General features: G+C 42.5%; 1 protein-coding gene across 1 annotated transcript; it reads left to right on the forward strand.

The window, feature by feature from the left end:
- Window positions 1-539: 539 nt before the first annotated feature.
- LOC121568816 (glucose-induced degradation protein 4 homolog) lies at window positions 540-4,764 on the forward strand. The gene is made up of 6 exons (XM_041879255.2): window positions 540-905; window positions 1,518-1,577; window positions 3,098-3,205; window positions 3,390-3,491; window positions 3,831-3,961; window positions 4,299-4,764. Exons 1-6 carry the CDS (start codon window positions 675-677, stop codon window positions 4,360-4,362), a joined length of 696 nt encoding a protein of 231 aa, XP_041735189.1. The 5' UTR covers window positions 540-674; the 3' UTR covers window positions 4,363-4,764.
- The last annotated feature ends 21,338 nt before the right edge of the window (window positions 4,765-26,102 follow it).

The following is a 26,102-nucleotide window of genomic DNA, read 5'->3' on the forward strand; positions in this document are numbered from 1 at the left end:
CTGTGTTTTTTCCCTTTTGTTCATTTCCAGAAACAGGCTGAAATGTTTGTTGTGTATTCCTAAATGGTTCATATTTCAACTCTCTGGGACAACTCTGCCATCTACTGTTGTTTGTGTGTGTGTGTGTGTGTGTGTGTGTGTGTGTGTGTGTGTGTGTGTGTGTGTGTGTGTGTGTGTGTGTGAGTGAGAGAGAGAGAGAGAGAGAGATGCACTATGGCATGCATAACTATCAACACCCAACCAAAACCATTCAACTAAACATTTTTTATGTTTTGATTATAATCATTGTATTAAACAATACATTTCAGAACTAATAGAAAGTAAGGCCCAAATATATAAGTTTTCAACCTTAGTACAAAACTGCAAGAACGCTGATCATTCATATGGATTTTTCCAGTGGAAACTAATGTACAAAAGTGCAACTACATGTCCCACAATGCATTTCCGAATACTATCCAATTACGTTTCCGTTCAAATGAGGAGTGCACTTGTCCAGCCAATCAAATAAGGTGATTCTGAATTGTCTAATGCAACGTTGAAGTTCTCTTAAACCCAGTGCACGTCCAGCGTGAGCTATCCTAGGGCCGGGGAGGACGATAGTCAACTTGCAAGCTTAGAGATACTGCTCGTCAGTAGCCCCTCTCCCTATTACGAGCTTCCTCCGTCTGTGGTTCATGACTGTTGCAGTCGGGGACACGCACGCATTAGCGCTCATCATGCCGGTTCGAGCTGAGCGCTGCAGCAGCACCGCTGCGGCCCGTACATCCTCGGACTCTCTTATCCCTCCCCCGCCGATCAACACGCACCAGCCCGGGGTAGCTACTACGCTGCTGTACAGCGGTTCACAGTTTCGAGGGCATCAGAAGAGCAAAGGAAACTCGTATGACGTTGAGGTCGTTTTGCAGGTAAATTATCTTGCTTTTAAGAAGCTTGATATGATGGATAGCATGCTTGCAAGTTGACCATGTAAGGTTGTCTTGTCACTGCTGCTAGTGACTGTCAACCACCACTGTCACGCAACCGATTTAGCAAGCTAGCCAGCTGAACTAGTTAGTTAGCAAACAAACTAGTTTAGGAAGCTTGACAGCAAGCAATCTGTAGCTTGCAGTTAGCTAGCCCATTCAAATAAACGGTAAATGTTAGTAAGCTCCCTTGGCCCCCCTAGGGTTCTCGAGAGATAACAGCCAGTTATGCAAATATTTGGATAGATGAATACTGGCATTCACATGCATGATTTATGTAAACAAATGGCCTAGTTGTTAAATGACAAAAGGTAGCTAGCCTTCAGCATTTTCGTTGGTGCTCGCTCAGATTGACTGACAGCTGACTATTGAATAGGCCTGTTCATTCATTTGAGAAAACTTCTGAAAATACCTAAGAATAACATTTGTGAACAGCCTGGTTGTCATTCTGTGAAGGCACATGATGGGTTGTTGTTGTGTACACACACACACACAAGGACATTGTGACCACTGTACTTGAATACCACTCATTGTGCGATTGTTTGTCTCCTGTAGCATGTGACCATGGAGGACTCTTATCTGTGTGGTTACCTGAAGATCAAAGGCCTAACCGAGGTAAAGTGGAGCAGAACTGGGTCAGATACAGTGTACTTCTACCTTACCGCTCACATGGAATGAGAGATGATGGTGTCATGGGTCTTTAAGCCCCTTTTGGGAACTTATCATGGCAGGGGTCAGTGTAAGCTAAGTGCAATGCAGCTCACCAGCCCCAATTTAAATGTATACTGGTACAACCAACCAACCAATGTGAAACTGGCATACATTATGATGACAACATGCTAAACAACAAGCCAGAGCCATCTATTGACCAATTTGCAACACCAGTATGAAGGCCTATCTGTTACGTTGCAAAAGTGTAGGCTACAGATGTAGGTCTTGTCAGAGCACTGTATACCGTATTTGGATGTTTAGTCTTAAATGGATTGACTGACTGACTGACTGACTGACTGCCTGCCTGCCTGACTGCCTCTAAGATGGTACAGACAGTCATAGAACAGGCCTGTGTGCTGCAGCTTTCTGCCTGCATTGTCTGTTTACAGCGAGGTCTACAATTCAGAGGGTGTGTGGTACAGAATGGGATTGCTGTGCACTTTCTCTCACTGGCAACACTAAATATCAGGGCCCTTCCCACTCTCCTCTCCTCATAAATTACACAGATCCCTTCTTCTCTCGCCCTGCTGTTCACCTCTTCTCCTAGAGAATGAGTTGTGATTGACTCAAAGGGAGTGCTCAGGGAAAGGGTGCACTGTTTACTTAACAAGGTGCTACCTACCACTGCTCTGGCACCTTTGCATAGTGTTAAAGTGAGCTGGGTCGTATTCATTCGGACACACCGCAGCAAATTGTTTTGCAACGGAAAAAGAAAACACATTGAGGTCATCCCTCCCAGTTTTAGTTTTTCAATTCTTCTGTTTGTTGCCTAATGAATATGACCCTGCATTAAACAGGCATTGCTGTTCGTTATTGATGGCAGTCCTGTGTGTGACACATCATTCATCACTGCAAAGGGCATGTGTTCCAGCCAGGAACCCTTCCTAAAGGAACCTTGGTAACCATGACTGTAGAGTCAGATTAAGGGAATAGTAAAAGTGGGAGCACAGCTAGATCCATGTATTCAGGTCTATAAACAGAAAAGCATTGGGAATATGTACCTACTTTGTTGGAGACAACCGTTATGATGTGTGTGACTAAGAAAGATTGAGTATGTCATGTATAATTAAAACCATCTCTTTTGTCAGTGAAAGTCCTTACGGAGAAGGAAACAGGGTTGTATTCTCTAGGAACAAAACCAAAGCAAACGGGGAGGGACTACCTGAACTTGTCCAATAAACTCTTGTTTTCATTGCAATAGATTTTCCATTGCAAAAAGATTAGATACAGCTTGCTATGGTGTTCACTAATGAACCCAGCTCTCACTCGCTCTTAATCTGCGTTTCTGGTCCTCACAGGAGTATCCCACTCTCACCATGTTCTGTTTCTGTTCCTTACAGGAGTATCCCACTCTCACCACGTTGTGTTTCTGATCCTCGCAGGAGTATCCCACTCTCACCACGTTCTGTTTCTGATCCTCGCAGGAGTATCCCACTCTTACCACGTTCTTCACAGGAGAGATCATCAGTAGAAAGAGGCCCTTTTTAACCAGGAAGTGGGACGCCGACGAAGATGTGGACCGCAAGCACTGGGTATTCATTTGAAGCTCTCAATGTCTTTCATTTCATATTCCCTTTGAAGCATAGTCATTTGTCTGTGTGGTGTTTTCTTATTTTTAACAAACACTTCTTGGATGCAGGGTAATACTTCAGTTTTTAATTGTCTTTGAGAAAAAGTACAACTAAAACAACACATTTTTGTTTTGTTTCTTTCCAGGGGAAGTTTCAGGCTTTTTATCAGTATGCAAAGAGCTTCAACTTGGACGACTTCGATTACGAAGAGCTGAAGAACAGTGATTTTGTCTTTATGAGGTGGAAGGTGAGGCCAATATCACCTGATGTTCCATTGATCGCTCATTCTCTCTCCCTGTGTGAACTTTGAACTTTAACCTTTAACCCTTCCTCTTTGTCTCTACACTTGTTCTTATCTTAGTATGGATGGACGTTTTCTGATATTGCCTCTGGCCACACAGATGTATGAAAACATTACATTTCATACGCATTTATCATTGTCTAGTTTTGTTCATCCAATTTTGGGGGGAGGCTCAATCTATATTTTTTGGGGGGAAAAATCTGTCTGGCCGTAGCGTGCCACGTTTGTCCTTTCTAACATGGCCATATAGTGACTAGCGTTTGTTTCTTGTCCTCTCCCTTACAGGAGCAGTTCCTGGTCCCGGACCATACCATTAAAGACATCAGCGGGGCGTCCTTCGCTGGTTTCTACTATATCTGCTTCCAGAAGTCCACAGCCACCATCGAGGGCTACTACTACCACAGAAGCTCTGAATGGTACGTAGGCTGCGTCCCAAATGACACCCTATGGGCCCTGGTCAAAGTAGTGCACTATATAGGGAAGAGGGTGTCGTTTGGGAGGCAAGCACACTGAAGTGTAAATATTTACCAGTTGTTGTTTTGCATGCTGATCTGAACATACAGGGATGTTGCTACTGGTTAGCTGCTTTGCTACTGGCTAGCTTGGTTAGCTGCTTTGCTACTGGCTAGCTTGGCTACTGGCTAGCTTGGTTAGCTGCTTGGCTACTGGTTAGCTGCTTGGCTACTGGCTAGCTTGGTTAGCTGCTCGGCTACTGGCTAGCTTCTCATTCTTGGTCCCCTTGTTCTCTTCCAGGTACCAGTCGTTAAACCTCACCCATGTCCAGGAACACAGTATGCCCATCTACGAGTTCCGGTGATACCCGCCCCCTGGCATCGCTGGCAGAGCAGGGGACATTGATTGGCACTGCCCTAGACACTCATGGAGGGGGAGATGAACTGACCAATCAAGCCAAGGATGTACCTACCAGTCGTCTCTGCCGAAAGGGAGAGAACGATGGAAAGACTAGATGGATGGAGGGAGGGATAGACAAAGAACAAGGCCACCGACCGACCGACATACGTACAGTTCTTCCCAGCCTGCCTTTCTAGACTTTGCATCAGTTTCGATCAGCAGCACTGTTTTTGGTTTCTCTTCCCCGCTCTTTCTCCTTTCAGCATCTTGTTTTTGAAGCTACTTTTCCTCCTTTTCCTCCATGTTGAAAACACTCTCCCCTTTTCAGTTGGGGATCTAGAATCCTTGTTTGTTTCTTTATTTCCCCCCCTCCGAAAATGGAGACTCCACCAATCACGAAAGTGTTTTTTTTGTTTTTTGCCTTGTGCTTCTGGGTTGGGTTCTCAGCTGTCTGGAAGATTTAAGTACAGTTTGATATTGCATTTTAAATTTGTCTCGATGAGTTGAGGCCTGATTGAGATTGACCGAGCTACAGAGTGAGCAAGCGATCCTGAAAAGATAGATCTCCATAAGAAGGTCTTGAGGTGTGACATCATTAAGCGTGTGCTCAACAGAAGATTGATGGTCAATGATCTGCCATGATGCAAGATCTGACAGCTTAGTCGGATGACGTCTTGGTGAAGGTTGATATTTGAAGGCAGGGTATAATCAGATGTGTGTTGTGGGCTATTGAAACACATAATACCATTTACATCATTTAGCAGACGCTCTTATCCAGAGCCACTTACAAATCTGTCCTCTATCTCTCTGAGATGGTGGAGCCGGCATCGTCCGACCTATAGAGGGAGTCACCATGTCCTAGTTCATATTGGCGGACATATTTCCAGGCTGCTACTGCTGCTTTTTGAAAAGCCTCTCCTACCGCTCCCTGCCTCAATCAAGTGAACTGATCAAACGTTTTACGCTTCACTCATTTTTCTATGCAAGTTACAAAAAAGATCTTATCTGGCACTTACCTTCTTTCAATTTCATTTTCAGAAAGGACTTTAAAAAAGTATTATGATGACGTATGTGAGTGATCACACAGCCACCAGAGTATTTATTGAAAATGTATATTGTTAATTTATATATATGTATAGATATATAATAAAGAGTTGTTTTTATTCACCAGGCTTTTAAACTCTGATTTGACACAGCTATTTGAGTGTAATGCTCTGGTGTCTAGAGTTCTGTGTGGTGGCTCTGAAGTAGTGGTGGAGGAGAGGGTGTTGCACAGATTGCACCTGGGCTGCGTTTTTCACTAATTGCCCTTTTGATCAATCACATCAGATCTTTCCACATCAGATCTTTTTCAGAGCTGATCTGATTGGTCAAAAGACAAATTTAGTGAAAAAAAAGATCAGAATTGGGCTGTCTGTCTAAACGCAGTCAATGAGTTGTCTGTGTGGTGGCTCTGTGAAGCTGGAAGAATGCTAATGCTAGAGCACTACAAATCAAAGTTTGTGCAGTGTACTAAATGCCATGGTACAGACCGAGAGATGGAGCTAGTATAGAGAGTTTTGGCTGGAGGAAAAAAGGATGTAAGGCGTAGAAATACAATGATTAGAATGGGCACATGTAAGTATTTCTTAAGGTGTTGATGACCCAACTAGATATGGGTTTTGCGTTGGTACCGTAACAGTATTGCTGACAGTCAACGATTCCTTTTAACAAGGTCGCCCATTCTGTTCTTTTTATTTCTACATTTCTGATGTATTGAATGTGGCAGGGAGCTAACTGAGCTGTCTCCTCTGCATTCTTTACTTAGCCCCTAATTATACCAACGCACAACCGGTGTCACTCATGTCGCCCGTAACATTTTGATGTCTTTTCCATTCACGGAAAGAAGACCTTCGGAATGAGATAGTGGTGGTTGTTAAAAAACCTTGACGTGTGAAGAGATTAGTGTTTTTTGGGACAAGAACAACCCTCGTCAAAGCTTTGGAAAAAACCTTCTGCCTTAAATGTAAGATGTTTGTACAGAGCACAGTTTTATATCAACATTGGAGTTGAATCGTAAGAGTGTGAATTGTTAAAGCATGTTGTCATTTGTGCAATTTCAAAAGATCTTTGAACTCCAGTGAGTCTCCTGGGTCATGGTCATTAGACACCAAATGGGAGAAAACAGACTGAAACGCGAAGGGACTACCTGGACTTGTCCAATAAGAGCCACTTGTTTTCAATTTCTGTTAAATGTTTTATAACATTTCACTATGGTGTGAGCTAATGAATATGACCCTGAATTGGGTGACATCACATGACAGGTGTCAACCAGGAAGTGAAACTACTTAGCCTACCTCATTGGTCAGTTTAATGTTGCTCGAGCCAGCATAAATAACATTACTACACTAAAAAGCCGGTTTGGATATAAAGAATGGCATTGAGAAGTCTACTTTCAAGACATTAAAAAGGCTGCTTTCAAGACATTGCTCTACGGAAGTTTCTTCTCACAAATGACATCTGATTTCAAAATGTGTTAGGAGTTGCTGTCTGGACTGCACTATGAACTGAGTTGTGTTTCCGTGTCCATGCTCCAGCTCCATTCTCCAGGTATGAAAGAGTGTGACAGACTAAAATAATGAAAACATTATTTCCTTTGTAAATGATTGAGCTACAAAAATGGACACAAGAAGCTAGTTGAAAGTGCAAATTAAGCTTTGATTGATAAGTTACAAGTGTCAGTTGAGTTTGAATTTAAAGTGTAAGACCTGAGTCAATAAATGCATTGGATTGTATGATACAGGAGGAAGACTTGGTGTGTTGTTCACTATGGTGGCTGTTTTTACTGGTGATTGAAACAGTCTTTGAAAGCATGGCACCTCTACATAGATACAGTGGGGGGGAAAAGTATTTAGTCAGCCACCAATTGTGCAAGTTCTCCCACTTAAAAAGATGAGAGAGGCCTGTAATTTTCATCATAGGTACACGTCAACTATGACAGACAAAATTAGGAAAAAAAATCCAGAAAATCACATTGTAGGATTTTTAATGAATTTATTTGCAAGTTATGGTGGAAAATAAGTATTCGGTCAATAACAAAAGCTTCTCAATACTTTGTTATATAGCCTTTGTTGGCAATGACACAGGTCAAACGTTTTCTGTAAGTCTTCACAAGGTTTTCACACACTGTTGCTGGTATTTTGGCCCATTCCTCCATGCAGATCTCCTCTAGAGCAGTGATGTTTTGGGGCTGTCGCTGGGCAACACGGACTTTCAACTCCCTCCAAAGATTTTCTATGGGGTTGAGATCTGGAGACTGGCTAGGCCACTCCAGGACCTTGAAATGCTTGTTACGAAGCCACTCCTTCGTTGCCCGGGCGGTGTGTTTGGGATCATTGTCATGCTGAAAGACCCAGCCACGTTTCATCTTCAATGCCCTTGCTGATGGAAGGAGGTTTTCACTAAAAATCTCACGATACATGGCCCCATTCATTCTTTCCTTTACACGGATCAGTCGTCCTGGTCCCTTTGCAGAAAAACAGCCCCAAAGCATGATGTTTCCTCCCCCATGCTTCACAGTAGGTATGGTGTTCTTTGGATGCAACTCAGCATTCTTTGTCCGCCAAACACGACGAGTTGAGTTTTCACCCAAAAATTATATTTTGGTATCATCTGACCATATGACATTCTCTCCCGCACTCTAGCAAACTTCAGACGGGCCTGGACATGTACTGGCTTAAGCAGGGGGACACGTCTGACACTGCAGGATTTGAGTCCCTGGCGGCGTAGTGTGTTACTGATGGTAGGCTTTGTTACTTTGGTCCCAGCTCTCTGCAGGTCATTCACTAGGTCCCCCCGTGTGGTTCTGGGATTTTTGCTCACCATTCTTGTGATCATTTTGACCCCACGGGGTGAGATCTTGCGTGGAGCCCCAGATCGAGGGAGATTATCAGTGGTCTTGTATGTCTTCCATTTCCTAATAATTGCTCCCACAGTTGATTTCTTCAAACCAAGCTGCTTACCTATTGTAGATTCAGTCTTCCCAGCCTGGTGCAGGTCTACAATTTTGTTTCTGGTGTCCTTTGACAGCTCTTTGGTCTTGGCCATAGTGGAGTGTGACTGTTTGAGGTTGTGGACAGGTGTCTTTTATGCTGATAACAAGTTCAAACAGGTGCCATTAATACAGGTAACGAGTGGAGGACAGAGGAGCCTCTTAAAGAAGAAGTTACAGGTCTGTGAGAGCCAGAAATCTTGCTTGTTTGTAGGTGACCAAATACTTATTTTCCACCATAATTTGCAAATAAATTCATTAAAAATTCTACAATGTGATTTTCTGGAGAAAAAAAATCTCAATTGGTCTGTCATTGTTGACGTGTACCTATGATGAAAATTACAGGCCTCTCTCATCTTTTTAAGTGGGAGAACTTGCACAATTGGTGGCTGACTAAATACTTTTTTCCCCACTGTATTTGTGCCTCTGCAACATTCGCACTCATCATTATTCACAATTCATTCATGATTATCCGTAATCATGGGAGCATCCACATTAATGTAGAAGTGTTCAGAAACATATTCTATTTTTATTTACAATAAAAGTGACTCCAAAATGACACAATACAATATTTACGATTAATTTCTATTGGGCCCAACATAATCCAAAACAAACTGCAAATGAATCCGACAAGTTTGTAGAGTCACAAGCTTGATGTAGTCATTGCGTGCTAGGAATATGGGACTAAATACTAAACTTCACTACTTTAATACACCAAGTGAATTTGTCCAAATACTTATGACACCTTCAAATGGGGGGACTAGATACATAAAGTACTTTCATTTCTAAATGGTAAAACAGATATTTATGAAAACACCCTCAAATAAAAGGTGAGATTCTATACGCCTCATAAAACATTTTATCTTAAATCCAAAATACTGGAGTATAGAGCCAAATTAAATGTTTTAGCTTCACTGTCCAAATAAATACATAGGGGAGTGTATGTTTATAACCTTTAATATGTTATGTGGAAGGGAAGCACTTTTGAATGTACGAATTTCCCCTGGGGGACAAAGTAAATCCTAATCCTACCTCTGCCACTCCCCGCTACACCAGATGAGGTGTGGGTGGGCGTGTACACGGTGAAGGACTGCTACCCCCTCCAGGAGACCTCCACCAGGAACAGAAGCGTCACTACCTCTACCCACTGCTTTGACCTCCAGCTGGCCATCAGCGACCAGGAAGTGTTCACGCCACCCAGCAGCTGCAAGTCGGCACGCCCGGAGGGGATGGACTCGGACTGCTGAGACGTTCATCTTTCCCTTCTGACCCCATGCCCTTTTTGGCCCCACATACTACAATCAGGTGTAGGGTGACATTAACTCTAGATGCTGATCTTGGATCTGTTTTGAATTTCCCCCACTAATGGTTAAGATTAGGATTTGGGGTAGGGACACTGATCCTATGTCTGTACTTAGGGGAAACTTCACCCTGGAGTACTACATCAACTAAGGGGAATGTCCGTAGTCCAAAATGGTTTCCTCTCCTTTCCTTATTTTATTAATTCATTTGTCAGGGACCATGCGCAACAAATACTGCACCAGATTGATGAGGGAAAAAACGTAATCAATTTTAGAATAAGCTTGTAACGTAACACTAACTGTAAGTCGCTCTGGATAAGAGCGTCTGCTAAATGATGTAAATGTAACAAAATGTGGGAAGAGTCAAGGGGTCTGAAAATGTGTACATTCGGAAAGTTTTCAGACCCCTGGACTTTTTCCACATTTTGTTACGTTACTAACTTATTCTAAAATTGATTAGGTTTTTTACACATAATACCCCATAATGACAAAACAAAAACTACCCCATAATGACAAAACAAAAACAGTTTTGAAAAAAATAAAATAAACAGACATATTACATTTACATAAGTATTCCGACCCTTTACCCAGTACTTTGTTGAAGCACCTTTGGCAGCGATTACAGCCTTGAGTCTTCTTGGGTATGACGCTACAAGCTTGGCACATCTGTATTTGGGGAGTTTCTCCCATTCTTCTCTGCAGATCCACTCAAGCTCTGCAGATCATCAAGGATCTCTCTGTACTTTGCTCCGTTCATCTTTCCCTCGATCCTGACTAGTCTCCCAGTCCCTGCCACTGAAAAACATCCCCACAGCATGATGCTGCCACCACCATGCTTCACTGTAGGAATGGTGCCAGGTTTCCTCCTGACGTGACGCTTGGCATTCAGGCCAAAGAGCTCAATATTGGTTTCATCAGACCATAGAATCTTGTTTCTCATGGTCTGAGAGTATTTAGGTGCCTTTTGGCAAACTCCAAGCGGGCTGTCGTGCCTTTTACTGAGGAGTGGCTTCTGTCTGGCCACTCTACCATAAAGGCCTGATTGGTGGAGTGCTGCAGAGATGGTTGTCCTTCTGGAAGGTTCTCCCATCTCCCCAGAGGAACTCTGGAGCTCTGTCAGAGTGACCATCGGGTTCTTGGTCATCTCCCTGACCAAGGCCCTTCTCCCCCGATTGCTCAGTTTGTCTGGGTGGCCAGCTCTAGGAAGAGTCTTGGTGGTTCCAAACTTCTTCCATTTAAGAATGATTGAGACCACTGTGTTCTTGGGGACCTTCAATGCTGCAGAAATGTTTTGGTACCCTTCCCCAGATCTGTGCCTCGACACAATCCTGTCTCTGAGCTCTACGGACAATTCCTTCGACCTCATGGCTTGGTTTTTTGCTCTGACATGCATTGTCAACTATGGGACCTTATATAGACAGGTGTGTGCCTTTCCAAATCATGTCCAATCAATTGAATTTACCACAGGTGGACTCCAATCAAGTTGTAGAAACATCTCAAGGATGATCAATGGAAACAGGATGCACCTGAGCTCAATTTCGAGTCTCATAGCAAAGTGTCTGAATACTTATGTAAATAAGGTATTTCCGTTTTTTATTTGTAATACATTTGCAAAAATGTCTAAAAACCTGTTTTCACTTTGTCATTATGTGGTATTGTGTGTAGAATGATGAGGGGAAAAAATAATGTAATGCATTTTCGAATAAGGCTTTAACGTAACAAAATGTGGAAAAAGTCAAGGGGTCTGAATGCTTTCCGAATGCACTGCAGCTCATTTTTAACTGTGGTCCCTTTGACTCCTTTCCGGGCTGCAGAAAGTCTAGCAGTTAGAGCATTGGGCCAGTAATCGAAAGGTTGCTAGTTTGAATCCCGAAAAGGTGAAAAGTCTGCCAATGTGCCCTTGATTAAGGCACTTAACCCTAATTGATCCAGGGTCACCGTCGATAATGGCTGATTCTGTCCATGACCCCACTCTCAGGGGGAGTTGGAATATGCAAAGAAACACATTTCCAATTCACACATGCGTATAATGCACACTTGAAACAGGACAAATACAAGCACCCACCAATTTATGATTAATTCACACTCTGATCCTAAGGGGTGGACAGCTGAAAGCAGTCCTCCTTCAACGTCTAGCTGTGATTTACATTTGGTTGAGTTATCAACAAACGTGAAATCAACAAAAAATGTCACCACGTCATTGGATTTAGGTTAAAAGTTGGGTGAAGAAAATACTAAATTCCCTTATGTTGATGACTTTTTGCAAATCCAATCAGTTTTCCACGTTGATTCGACAATATCGCATAGATTTTTTTGATTGAAATTACATGGAAACAACGTTGATTCAACCAGTTTTTGCCCACCATCATTTCCATTGACAAATGATCTTGACTCATAATCAAAGGACATGTCCAGAACACAGTTTATAAAGGTCAGACCAGGGCCGTAAACATAAAGCATCTCAGAGTAGAAGTGCTGATTTAGAATTGTATTAGTTGTTAGCTTTCATTATAAGGGATCAGTCACAAACACTATGAACATGTGGCCTGGTTGGTCTAACGGTAATGGTGCAGGCTTCGGCACTCACATCAACAGTGGCATAGGTTCGATTCTGGCAAATTCCCCTTTGACACAAAATCTTTCTATATTTCACTGCTGTCATATTCTCTCATTATCTGTTCAATAAAATCTGAAATCCCTTAAATATACTGTATATATATTTTAAAACACATTGCTATCTTCACAATATACTGTGCAAGGGTCTGTATTCTTAGAGTGGTCATAACTATCCCATTTGACCAAGAGCCAATGTGTAGCAAGACGACCAGGAAATGGCCACCAGGGGTCAAGTGAACAAAATCTGTGTTGACCGTTGTGACTCCACATGGTACACATGGTATTGAATGAAGCACTATGTTCAATTCAAGAATTCTCAAAGAGGCAGGATTATTTCTACTCAAATTACAGCGTGATCCATCCGTGTTGGATAGGAATGAACAACAACTGGAAACACTGTAAAAACGGCTTTGGTTGGCAAGGAAATGTATTCTATGGAAATGGTCATATTCGGCATATTCCATCACAAAATCAGATATTCAAACAGGGCCACTTAGGTGTGAGTGGGTGAATTATTATTTTTATATTTTGTTTTTCTGGGTGTATCTCTGACAACCTGTATAGGTCCGGAACGATGCACCCCTTTAATTTAGTTTTCCATGCTCCCGATCACAACCTAGCTGGTGTGGTAAAAGACCCTGACTAACTGTAGCACTATTATTGGTCTTTGTTTTGTAAGTGTTGTTCATTCTCTTAAGTGTATGAATTTGTTGTTTATGAATGTTGTGTGGCTTGTTTGCCACCAGATGTCATGTTTTGTTCTGTCTTGCACTGAAAAAGAAAAAACTCCAATAAAATATATGAAAACATGATTACTGTTAGCTGATATATTATTTGAGGTGTCTTTACTGTGAGAAAAACATATATTTCACACTTTGTTGGCTGTTGTTTGTTTGACAGATTTAGCATATCTGATTCAGCTAGTTAAGGTCTTGTTGAGCAGCTAATATGTAGAATCAGGTGTGTTAAATTAGGGTTGGACTGAAAACCCACAGGACGGTAGAACCCTCTTCCAGGAAGAGGGTTGGGCAGCCCTGCATTAGAGTTTAGAATGTTGAGATATGGGTAGAGGTAATGTTGGAATTTAGACTATCAAAGTATGTAATGTAGGTATGCCATGAATGACCTCACACGATTGGTGAAAGGAAGGTGATCACAAGGCTAATGGTGCTGTTTGAGCTGATCAATTAGATTAACGAGAAGCAGGTAACTGATGTGGGTAGAGATTATGTTAGAGTTTAGACTTGAGATGTGGGAAGAGGTTACGTTAGAATTTAGACTGGTATCGTATCAAATTATGTAATGTAGGTAGGCCGTGAATGGCCTCACACACCAGTACAGTAGGTGGCGGTGTATGCACCTAAAGGTTGGATGCGATCCGCCAACCCAGAGAGAGAGACAGCGAGAGAGACAGAAGAAGAAGAAGAAAAGGCTGAAATTTCAGGCCTTTTCAAACAGCTCTTACACTAAAAGGGCATTATCATAATTTTCACAATATTATTCCAAACTCATAGTGTGGAAATATACACTACCAGTCACAAGTTTGGACACACCTACTTATTCAAGGGTTATTCTTTATTTTTACATTGTAGAATAATAGTGAAGACATCAAAACTATGAAATAACACATATGGAATCATGTAGTAACCAAAAAAGTGTTAAACATATCTAAATATATTTGAGATTTGAGATTCTTCAAATAGCCACCCTTTGCCTTGATGACAGCTTTGCACACTCTTGGCATTCTCTCAACCAGCTTCACCTGGAATGCTTTTCCAACAGTCTTGAAGGAGTTCCCACATATGCTGAGCACTTGTTGGCTGCTTTTCCTTCACTCTGCCGTCCGACTCATCCCAAACCATCTCAATTGGGTTGAGGTCGGGGTATTGTGGAGGCCAGGTCATCTGATGCAGCACACCATCACTCTCCTTCTTGGTAAAATAGCTCTTACACAGCCTGGAGGTGTGTTGGGTCATTGTCCTGTTGAAAAACAAATGATAGTCCCACTAAGATAGGATGGCGTATCGCTGCAAAGACACGGCGGAAATGCATTCCAGGTGAGGCAAAGGGTGGCTATTTGAAGAATCTCAAAATTTTAAAAAATAAAGAAAAACCCTTGGATGAGTAGGTGTGTCCAAACTTTTGACTGGTAGTGTAAATACTGTATATATAAAACACATAAATCAAGTTTGATTGCACTGGGCCTTTGAGACCATGACATTTGCTCCACAAACATTTGTGAATAATCACCAGCAGTGGATTAAAATAATATGCCAACATTACTTGGCCTCCCGTAGCCTCAACAGATCGTTTAATCTTTATCCTGTGCCAAACATATTTATTCAGTGAGTCTAAATTATTAACGTTAGCTAGCTAGGCTACTACAGCTAACGTTAGTAGTTTTGTTAGCTAGCTATAGATTGGATCATTCTAGCTAGTTTTAGAGGACAACTAAACTGATTTCATGAACACATACCTTGTTTTCCATGAAAATGTGTTTGCTCTCTCATGAGGCAGGCAATCAGGAGATGAGGGTTGTAACTAGTTACCACAGTCACAAAGTACAAACTGGCTATCGTAAAAATTCATAATAACAAAAATGTGCTTTTTTTGTCTTCATTTAAGGTTAGGAATTAGGTTAGCAGTGTGGTTAGGGTCAGATTTTAAGAAGAGCAATTGTAGAAATAGGTTTAGCCATAATTATGACGTTGTGGCTGTGGTAACTAGTGACGACCAGGGAGGTCCCTGAGCGAAGAAATAAACCAAGTGCAGAGTTCAGAGTCAGAGGGAAAGAGGATATCTAATCAGTTGCACAACTGAATCAAAGATATTTATAACTAATGCATTCAACCGAAATGTGTCTTCCTCAATTAACCCAACCACTCTGAATCAGAGAGGTGCGGGGAGCTACCTTAATCGACGTTAAACAATTGTCACGCCCTGGCTCTGGGGACTCTTATATGTTGAGCCAGGGTGTTAGTTTATATGTGTAGTGTCTATGTTTTGTTTTCTATGTGTTCTTTTCTAGATTGTGTATTTCTGTGTTGGCCGGGGTGGTTCCCAATCGGAGGCAGCTGTGTCTTGTTGTCTCTGATTGGGAACCATACTTAGGCAGCCTGTTGTGCACTTGTCATTTGTGGGATCTTGTTCCGTGTAGGTTTGTGTTTATGACCGAGGACTTCACGTTTCGTTTTGTTATTGTTAATAGTACTCAATAAAAGATGTACGCATTTCACGCTGCGCCTTGGTCCACTTTTTACGACGATCGTGACAGAAGATCCCACCATACAAGGACCAAGCAGCGTGTGCAGGAGCAAACGCCGGGTAAGGAGCTGGAGAGGTTGGCGATGGCCCAGTTGGGCCAATGGTGGTCCTGGGAGGAAATGTTCGCGGGCAAAGGGCCATGGGCTAAAGTTAAAGCCCTGGCGAGAGAGGAGGTACGGCGCCAACAGTGTCGTCGTCGGACAGGCGAGAGGCAACCCCAATACATTTTTTGGGGGGGCACATGGCATGGACGACGGGGCTGCTGGAGGCAGCTACAGGGCGAGTTTGTGGACTAGGAGAGGAGGCCGCCAGGTTACGGGGGCCATTGGTCAGGAGGGAGAGGGAGAGTGCGGAGGCACGCCGAGAGGAACTGAGTGGGCAGCAGAGGGAGCGGAGGTTTATGAGGAAACCCAGTCCCGCTCCTTGCACCAAGCAAGTGGTGTGTGTCACCAGTCCGGTCCGGCCCGTTCCTGATTCCCGCACAAGGCCAGTGGTGTGTGTTCCCAGTACGGTCAGGCTCATTCCTGCTCCCCGCACTAAGTTAGTGGTGCATGTTCCCAGTACGGCCCAACCCGTTCCTGCTCCCCGCACTAAGTTAGTGGTGCGTGTTCCCAGTCCGGCCGACCCGTTCACGCTCCCCGCACTAAGGTAGTGGTGCGTGTTCCCAGTCCGGCCCGACCCGTTCCTGCTCCCCGCACTAAGTTAGTGATGCGTGTTCCCAGTACGGCCCAACCCGTTCCTGCTCCCCGCACTAGGTTAGTGGTGCGTGTTCCCAGTACGGCCCAACCCGTTCCTGCTCCCCGCACTAAGTTAGTGGTGCGTGTTCCCAGTCCGTCCCGGCCTGTTCCTGCCCCTCGCACCAAGCCTGTGGTGCGCGTCGCCAGCCTGGCCCGGCCTGTTCCTGCCCCTCGCACCAAGCCAGTGGTGCGCGTCGCCAGCCCGGCCCGGCCTGTTCCTGCCCCTCGCACCAAGCCAGTGGTGCGCGTCGCCAGCCCGGTCCGGCCTGTTCCTGTCCCTCGCACCAGGCCTGTGGTGCGCGTCGCCAGCCCGGCCCGGCCTGTTCCTGCCCCTCGCACCAAGCCAGTGGTGCACGTCGCCAGCCCGGTCCGGCCCGTTCCTGCTCCCCGCACCAAGCCAGTGGTGCGCGTCGTCAGCCCGGTCCGGCCCGTTCCTGCTCCCCGCACCAAGCCAGTGGTGCGCGTCGTCAGCCCGGTCCGGCCCGTTCCTGCTCCCCGCACCAAGCCAGTGGTGCGCGTCGTCAGCCCGGTCCGGCCCATTCCTGCTCCCCGCACCAAGCCAGCATCGTCAGTCCGGCACAGCCCGTGCCTGTTTCACCGGTGCCTGGTCAGGTACCGGTCAGCTGCTCCACACAGGAGCCTAAGCAATCCACTCCACCGATGTCCAGTCCAGCTCCAGCCAGCGGGGCCAGACCAGACCAGGGGCGCTACGGGGGGGTAGTTAGAGAGTGGTGGTCACGCCCGGAGCCGGATCCGCCTCCGAGGCGGAATGCCCACCCGGCCCCTCCCCTGTTGGGTTTAGTTGGTGCGGTCGCAGTCCGCGCCTTTGGGGGGGGGGGTACTGTCACACCCTGGCTCTGGGGACTCTTATATGTTGAGCCAGGGTGTTAGTGTCTATGTTTTGTTTTCTATGTGTTATTTTCTAGATCGTGTATTCCCGTTCAAAGCGGGCCTGTCAGAGTAGAGGCTGAGCGTGGTTTAAACTTACTCAGCCTATCGTTGCCGCACAGGCTGGTCCCAGCCCCTTGGCGCTTCACTGTTGCCGGGCATTAGTTGTTTTTGCAACTTGACTCGAGAGTCAGCAACCTCAGACATAGTTTCCTCTTCTTCATTGTTGCAGTACACATGTCCTTGAGCGGTTTAACAAAGAGGCAGTGTGTATGTGTGTGTCACAAGTCTATCTCAGTCTCCCCCCTAACGGTTCCTCACATTAGTCACAGCTTGTTATGTTAAACAATCTATATCAGTACAGCACAAACCTATTATGTTTAATCATTAATGTATTATTTTTAAGCTAGGCATCACATCTAGTTATAAGAAAATAGATCCCAACAAACCCCCTTTTCACACCCGCTGGGTGTGAACCCAAAATAAGACATTTCAGGGAAATTTAGGATTCCCCCTTTTGACACCCACTAGGGTGTCACTCATTAAAATACAATACAAACAAAAAGAATCACACTTTTATTAATAGGCAATAATGATAATAAAAAGGCCTTCAGTCCTTCCATCTACACCTAACGTGTACTAGGTTGGCTACCAGCCACCCAGGAACTTCAAACCTTCACATAAGGAAAGACAAACATTCACAATAGTTAAAATGAATTTATAAAACATAAAAACACAAACAAGGGTCATCCTTTGTCAACCACATTTTCCTCCGAAAGCTAGACTCAGTGTCTGCATCTCCTTCTTGAGCCTCCAGCAAAGGCATCATACCAGCCGTATGCACGACATCTGTAACAGACTTTCTCAGACAAGGGATAATACAGGCAGCACAGCACATCAAAATTAAAAACATAACGATTAGGATCGGAAATCCAGTAATTACCAGTGCAGCATACTTACCAAACCACTCACCCAACCAAGAAAACAGTCCAGTTTCCTCCACTCCAGCCATGCTCTTCATTTCAGCTGATAGTTTATCTAAACCAACTAGGGCTTTAGAGATACTCCCGTCAGGACTGGTATTGTTAGGGATAAATGTGCAACAATGGCTTACCATTCTATAGACACCGCCCCTTTCTGCCTGATCTAGAGCCAACCTCTTTTACTAAGTCATGTGAGATGGCGGATAATTGTTCAGAGATCCCTTTTGCTGCATCCCTAGTCTAGCCAATAAATCGTTGTTGGTCGTCATAGATATAATTAATCCAATCCACTATTTTGTTTGTCACCCACCAAAAGAACGTGGTAGTAAACCCTTCCCCTAATTGTTTCATAGCTCGGTATCCATCCGATACCCCCCTTGGTATCCCAATCGCATCCATCTAAATAGGGCTATTCTCCTTCTTGTTAAAACTCCTCCTACATCTGTTTAATCCTTGGTTCCTGATGACTAATTCTAACTAGCTGAACCAGTAGAACCAGGGCGCAGGTATCTAGCCACCCTTTTGGAATTCTCTGCCTTATACTGCCTTTACTGGCACACGCCCACCACACATCGGTTACAGGGGCTGTAAGGTTTAGAATTCTCTCCTGTGCTTCCGAACTTAAGTCCGTCACATTACTACTATCTCCAATTGATAATTGGTGATGTCTTTGTTTCTCTTTACCCCCCATCTGGATGTTCAGTCCTGCCCGGTCTCATAGCCCCGTCCCCAAGTGTGTTTAAACACTTGAGTCTAGGAACAATCCACCGTGGGGGCCGAACACGAATATAATGGGATTTTATAATCCCAATTTTCTTATTGACATGTACCCCACCCGTTGGCTATGTCCCTAACCCTAATCTACTATCATCCCCCTCTTGACACATGTTTTGCCCATGTGTCAATATTACCACCTACCTAAACAATCACTTAGGTAATATTGGAAATGTATCATCCAATTGCCATCCCTTATTTATGTTTGAGACTGTCCCTTGCTTCTTTATTGCTCCTATCTTCCTGATACTGTAGGGGATTTCCCTCAATCCTGGGGGAAAAAAATAAAAAATCACTTAGGTAATATTGGTAATTTATCATCCAATTGCCATCCCTTATTTATGTTTGAGACTGTCCCTTGCTTCTTTATTGCTCCTATCTTCCTGATACTGTAGGGGATTTCCCTCAATCCTGGGAAAAAAAACTGAGTAAGTTTAAACCACACTCAGCCTCTACTCCGACAAGCCCGCTTTGAACGGGAACTATCTCTGTCAGAGTATTAAAATAATTGATAAGTTGCGTAATTCGAATCTGGTATCAGAACAGAATTTAACACTAAGTCACTGAATATATTCTCAGCTTTTTTATTAATATAATTAGTCAAGCGAATAAATGGTAAATGCAATTTTCGTATATACGGGTTCACTGTAACACCTCGCAGGGCAAAACAGAGAACGAACTGTCCCAACCCAAAGTTATTATTTTAATACTCTGACAGAGATAGTTCCCGTTCAAAGCGGGCCTGTCAGAGTAGAGGCTGAGCGTGGTTTAAACTTACTCAGCCTATCGTTGGCGCACAGGCTGGTCCCAGCCCCTTGGCGCTTCACTGTTGCCGGGCATTAGTTGTTTTTGCAACTTGTCTCGAGAGTCAGCAACCTCAGACATAGTTTCCTCTTCTTCATTGTTGCAGTACACATGTCCTTGAGCGGTTTAACAAAGAGGCAGTGTGTATGTGTGTGTCACAAGTCTATCTCAGCCTCCCCCCTAACGGTTCCTCACATTAGTCACAGCTTGTTATGTTAAACAATCTATATCAGTACAGCACAAACCTATTATGTTTAATCATTAATTAATTATTTTTAAGCTAGGCATCACATCTAATTATAAGAAAATAGATCCCAACACTTGTCTGCCAACAGGTGGCATGTTCTGTTCTGTCTTGCACTGAAAAAAAAAAAAATCCAATAAAATATATGAAAATATATGATATATTCTTTGAGGTGTCTTTACTGTGAAAAAAACATATATTTCACACTTTGTTGGCTGTTGTTTGTTTCCTTTTCATAGAAAAACAGCACAATTGGATGTTCTATGTCCACAACAATGTTAAACCCTATCGGGAGATCATTTTGAGGTCTGGGGTGTAGTTACCCTTAAATTCAAACTTGTACCAGGAAGAGACCTTTGTTTGGTTAAGCGGTGTTGCTGTAGCCCTCATGTGATTGCAGAGTTTGCCAAACAAATGGCCACTGGATTGATGCAAATTATCACGGTATAATTCTGCCAGGCAGGCATAGGCTACTTTGAAGTTCACATTTACTTGAGAAGGTTTTGGGGAAAGCCATACCTTCCCTACCAGAAGAAGGTTATCATTAGCATCATCGCTAACGGCTACACAAAGTGTAGACATACGCGCGCACGGCACACAGACAGGGGCATTCCTGTGCCGTTTCAGAAAGTTTTATGGAAATACAAATCACTGATGCATTTTGTTCATGTCTTATGATTCACTTAGGCAAATGAATGCGTTTTCTAACAAGTTGAATAGATTTAGTTGATTTCCTACTAAGTTCAATACATTTTTGAATATTGTTGAATTTCGGTTTAATGTCTGGATTCCGTCCGCAACGCCTATTTTAAAGGGCCCTAGTCCATGAAGTTGTCATAAGTCAACATAGGATATGGCCTCTTCCCCACGGATAAAGACAAAGGCAATGCACAACGGACAAAACATGGACCTGAAGGTGGCTCAAAATACGTCAAGGAACGAACAGTGGCAGTGGAATTGATGGGAGAAGACAAGATAACGACGATGGAATTACTAAGATCAATTAAAGATGTGTGCGGACAGGTGGTGGGGTGCAGAATAAAAGGAGAAAGGAAATATGAAGTCACGATGGGGGATGAAAATGGAAAAGAGTGTTTAATGGATGGGTCATGATTAAGAACACGAAGGTAATGGCGAGAGACATGATGGCAAACGAACTCATAGTCTCGTTTATGAATTTGCCATTTTATATCGAGGACGGAGCTATACTGGAAAAACTGTGGAGCTGGGGTGTAGCTGCCGTCTCAGAAATCAGAAGGAGAGTCTGGCCGGGGACGGAAATCGTGGATGGGACGAGATACTGTAAGGTAAAGTTCACGGACACCGTGCAGTCCTTGCCGTATTCCACTAAGTTCGAGACAATGGAGGGTGGTGAATATTTCAGGGTGATTCATGACAAGCAGGTTAGGGTATGCCGCCTGTGTATTCAACCTGGACATATTTTAAAGGACTGCCCTGACTTTAGGTGTTTTAAGTGCGGAAACCAGGGACTCTATGCGAGGGAATGTGCTGGAGCGAGGGATAGGGCAGTTTGCGCAGGATGTCGGAAGAGAACCGATGAGTGCATTTGTGGAGAGGTCGTAAGTGAGGAGGAGAGCCAGGACCTCTTAATGGAAGCTGATGTATCACCGGGAGGAGAAGAAGAGGATGGGAAAGAGGAAGGTGGAGAGATGGAGAAAGAAAGAGGGGAGAAGATAGAGCAAAAGGCAGACGAAATAGGGAGCAGCTTGGACTCAGAGATGAGAAGAGGGAGTTTACAGGAGGAGGGGGGGGGAATCGGGCTGGGTGGAGGCACTGGGGACGCGCAGATTTTGGGGGAAAGCTCAGGCCCTGCGAGTACCTCAGGGCGTGAAGATATGGAAGGGAGTTTGATTTTGACGACAATACCAGAGACGGAGAGAGATACGGGGAGCACAACGGATGTGGGAGTAAAGAATTTTAGTTGGTTGGACGAAATGGACTTGGAGGAGATATCTGATACGGACGAAGGGGTAAAGGTAGAAAAACTAAGGGAAAGCTAAAGGAAGAGGAAAGCAACGGGGGGGGGGGGGGGAAGAAGGATAGAAGAGGAAAGAAACAGGACAAAAAGTAGAGGACAATGAAGGTATTTCTTTTCATTTTATTATTTTTTGAAATGGTTAAGTTTGTGTCCCTAAATGTAAATGGTTTAAGGACAATGGATACATTTCAAAATATAGTTCAAATGAAGGATGTGGATATCTTATGTCTACAAGAGACGCATTGGGACAATGATTGTGTATTGAAAGTAAAACAAATATGGAGGGATTTTATTTTTGTTAATAATGGTAGAGGGAATTCTAGTGGGGTTGCTATTCTAGTGAGAAAGGATGTGGTGGATAAAGTGGTACATGTACATGATGATAATAATGGGAGGATTTTAGATTTTGAGTATATGGATATGAAGTTTAGAATTATAAATGTTTATGCGCCAAATAACGAAATAGAGCGCAAGGTTTTATATGTTGAAGTGGGACGATGGAGTGTGGGAAATTGCATCGTGGTGGGGGATTTTAATGTGAAATTGGACAGATTAGATATGACAAGGGGAGCTGCTTTTAGAAATGATGCATCTAGAGGGGTTTTAAAGAAAATGATGGTTGAGAAAAAACTTATTGACATATGGAGAGATGACAATCCCGATAAACGAGAATTTTCTAGAAGGCAGGTGGTTTTAGGGGAATTAAAACAACCCAGAATAGATTTGATTTTAGTTAAAGAAGATTTAAGGGATTGTATGAAAGATGTTAAGTATGTATTTACAACAGTCAGTGATCATGCATGTTTACATTTCTCGGTGGGTTTAGACAAGGAAAGAATAGGAGGTGGTACATGGTGTATGAATGCGAGTTATTTGGGGGATGAGGATTATTGTAAACAACTTAAATCTTTGATAACATGTGAAATGGAGGATAAGCTGAAAGGGGAGGATAAGTGTTTATGGTGGGACAAGGTTAAGGAAAAAATTAAAGTTTTTAGTATAAGATATGCAAGGAAAAAGAGAGGCAGGATGAAAAGAAAATGAGTTGAGAGCCAAATTGGATGAGGAAATGGGGAAGTGTGACAGTGAACCTAATTATAATATAGAAACGTTTTTAGAGTTGAAAGCAAAATTGAGTAAATATGACATGGATAATTGTATGGGGGCCATTATAAGAAGCAAAGCAAACTATTTTTTGGAGGGGGAGAAATGCACTTCTTTTTTTCTTGGATTAGAGAAGAGTACTCAAAGAAGAACATATCTTAGACAGATTGAAAATGTAAAGGGGGAAGTGGTAGATGATTATGTAGAGATTTTAGAGACAGTGCAGATTTTTTATTAGGACTTATTTAAAAAAGGGGAGGTGGATGAGGGGTGTGTACAGGAGATGTTAGGTAGTGTGGAGGTGAAAATTAATGGAGAAGATAAGTTAATGTGTGATGGGAAGATTACAGTAAATGAAGTTATGGATGCGATAAAGGGTTTACAGGTGAATAAGAGCCCTGGTGTAGATGGTATCATTGCAGAGTTTTATAAAATGTATGAAAGTCTTTTAGCACCTATTTTATTGGAGGTTTATCACTATATGGAGGAGAATGATTGTGTATCAGAATCTATGGTGACAGGAATGATAACTATTTTATATAAAAACAAAGGGAGTAAGGTGAAATTGGAAAATTATAGGCCAATTAGTTTATTAAATGTGGATTACAAGATTTTAGCGAATAGGATGAAGAGAGTTTTACATGATATTATAGCACCAACACAGAATTATAGTGTTCCTGGGAGAGATATAGCTGACACAATTAATATGGATTAGAGACGTGATACACAAAATGAATGGGGATAAGATAGGAGGTATTGTTTTAAGCATAGATTTAAATAAGGCTTTTGATAGAGTAGAACATGATTTTATGTTTAGGGTCTTGGAAAGATTTGGCTTTGGTAATAAAATAATAGGGTGGATTAAATTATTATATAGAAATGCAAAAAGTAGGGTGAAATGCAATGGGGTTTTAACTGATTATTTTACTCTGGAGAGATCTGTGAGACAGGGATGTCCTTTAACTGCTTTATTGTATGTTTTATCAGCTGAACCTTTAGCGGCTTTTCTTAAGAAGGATAATTGTATTAATTGTGTACAGACTCCACAGGGGGGATTTAGTTTGATTCACCAATATGCAGATGACACAACTATAACAGTTAGAGATGAGGACAGTGTAAAAAGGGTAATAGAAGGTTTTAAAGTATATGGAAGAGCATCAGGAGCTAAAGTTAATATGGAAAAGTCTGTTGTAATGTATATTGGGAAGGTAAATGAGGGGAATTTACCTTTTAAAGAGGTCAAATAATATTTTAAGTTTTTTTAGGTGTAAAAGAAAAAGAAGCTAGGGATTTGGCATGGAGTGGGGTGATAAATAAAGTCAGAAAGGTTGTAAATATGTGGAAGGGGAGGTTGTTAAAATTAAAAGGGGAAGGTTATTGTTATAAATTCTTTACTGATGTCAATTTTTATTCACGTCATGAATGTCTTAGATGTGCCAGAATGGGTTTTAACTGAAATGAATAAGATTTTAGTTGAATTTTTATGGGATGGGAAGGGGGCGAAAATCGCTTTTAAAACATTGATTGCGGGTTATGAGGAGGGGGGCTTGAAGTTAGTGGATCTAAGGGTGAGGAAAATAGCAATAAGAGTGAAAATGGTTCGGAAGTATTTATATGGGGAATTAGATTACGGGTGGAAAAAGTTTTTTGCAGAGTATTTGCAGGAGGTTGGGAGGATAGGGGAAAATGGTTTATTAATGAGTGTAAAACAAGAAATGTTGGGAAATATACCTTTGTTTTATAAGGAAGTTTTCGAGGCTTGGGGGCAGGTTTTACCACACATTTCTTATGAATGTAACATTTTGGAAAATATTGTAAATCAGCCAATCTTTTTGAATCCAAAGATCAAATATAATAATACAATGTTGTATTGTAAATATTTTATGAGAGCTGGGATGAGACAGATTGGTGATATTCTATATGAGGTCAGGCCGGGGTTTCTACCGGTACAAGCTATTTATGACAATGTTGTTGAGGTCGATGATGAAATAAGCAAAACTACAGTAGAAAATATGTATAAGAGAATTTTAGGGTGCATTCCGGAGGAGTGGGGTGTTTTAATAAATACAGGGGCGGTTAAGAGAGCCAGGGTTTACCGGTTTTATTTTCTGAAAGTGGTGGAGTGAAACGTGATTTGTCAGGCTTGAAAGTTAAAACAGTCTATAGTAAATGTATTTTAAAAGAGATAAGAGTGCCTGCTTCGGAGAAAGTGTGGTCGGAGCTTTTTGTAGATTTGGATGTGAAGTCAATATGGAGGAATGTTAATGTAAAGGGGAATTCCATAGAATGTGAAGACAATGATTTTAAAATAAAACATAATAGGATTTTTACTAATGTGGTTTTACATCAAATCAACAGAAATATTAATAGAGAATGTGACATTTGTCATATAGAGGTGGAAAACTTTATGCACTTTTTCATTGAATGCAGTAGAATAAGAGGTTTTCATGAGTTTTTAAAGGAGCTTTTAGGAAAACATTGGGGGGGAGGAGATTTTTAATGGGGTGGAATGGAGGAGATTTTTTCTTTTTGGTATTAATGGGAAAAGTAAAGTTTTGAATTTTAATTTGGTTAATTATGTTTTAAGTCATGCTCGATATGCTGTAAGACTAAGAAGGAACTTGGGACATTATGAAGGGAAATGTGTGAGTGTGGAGGTACTTTTTAAGAGTATGTTGGAGAAAAATATAGAGATAATGCAGAGATATGGTGGGGGCAACTTTGAAAAAGAATTTGTGTGGGGGAGTACATTTATTAGAATTTCATCAAATGGAAAATTTGTGTTTAATTATTAATTGGATTAGGTGAGTGTTTTAATTGTTAATTTATTGTATTTTCTTTCTGATTTTGTAAAAGGGTGAATTGTTCACCCTTTAATGATGATTGAAATGATGTAAAATTGTCTGGTTTTCATAATAAAATATTTTTAAAAAAATACGCCCGATCTCGGAAGCTAAGCAG

The sequence above is a fragment of the Coregonus clupeaformis genome, chromosome 7 (genome assembly GCF_020615455.1).
Source record: "Coregonus clupeaformis isolate EN_2021a chromosome 7, ASM2061545v1, whole genome shotgun sequence".
Taxonomy (NCBI): Eukaryota; Metazoa; Chordata; class Actinopteri; order Salmoniformes; family Salmonidae; genus Coregonus; species Coregonus clupeaformis.

Excerpts from the sequence above, each read along its gene's own strand:
- LOC121568816 (XM_041879255.2), top strand. The coding sequence starts at position 675 with ATGACTGTTGCAGTCGGGGACACGCACGCATTAGCGCTCATCATGCCG. Across the intron at positions 1,578-3,097 it reads AGATCAAAGGCCTAACCGAG|GAGTATCCCACTCTTACCAC; the intron begins GTAAAGTGGAGC and ends TGATCCTCGCAG. Across the intron at positions 3,962-4,298 it reads TACCACAGAAGCTCTGAATG|GTACCAGTCGTTAAACCTCA; the intron begins GTACGTAGGCTG and ends GTTCTCTTCCAG.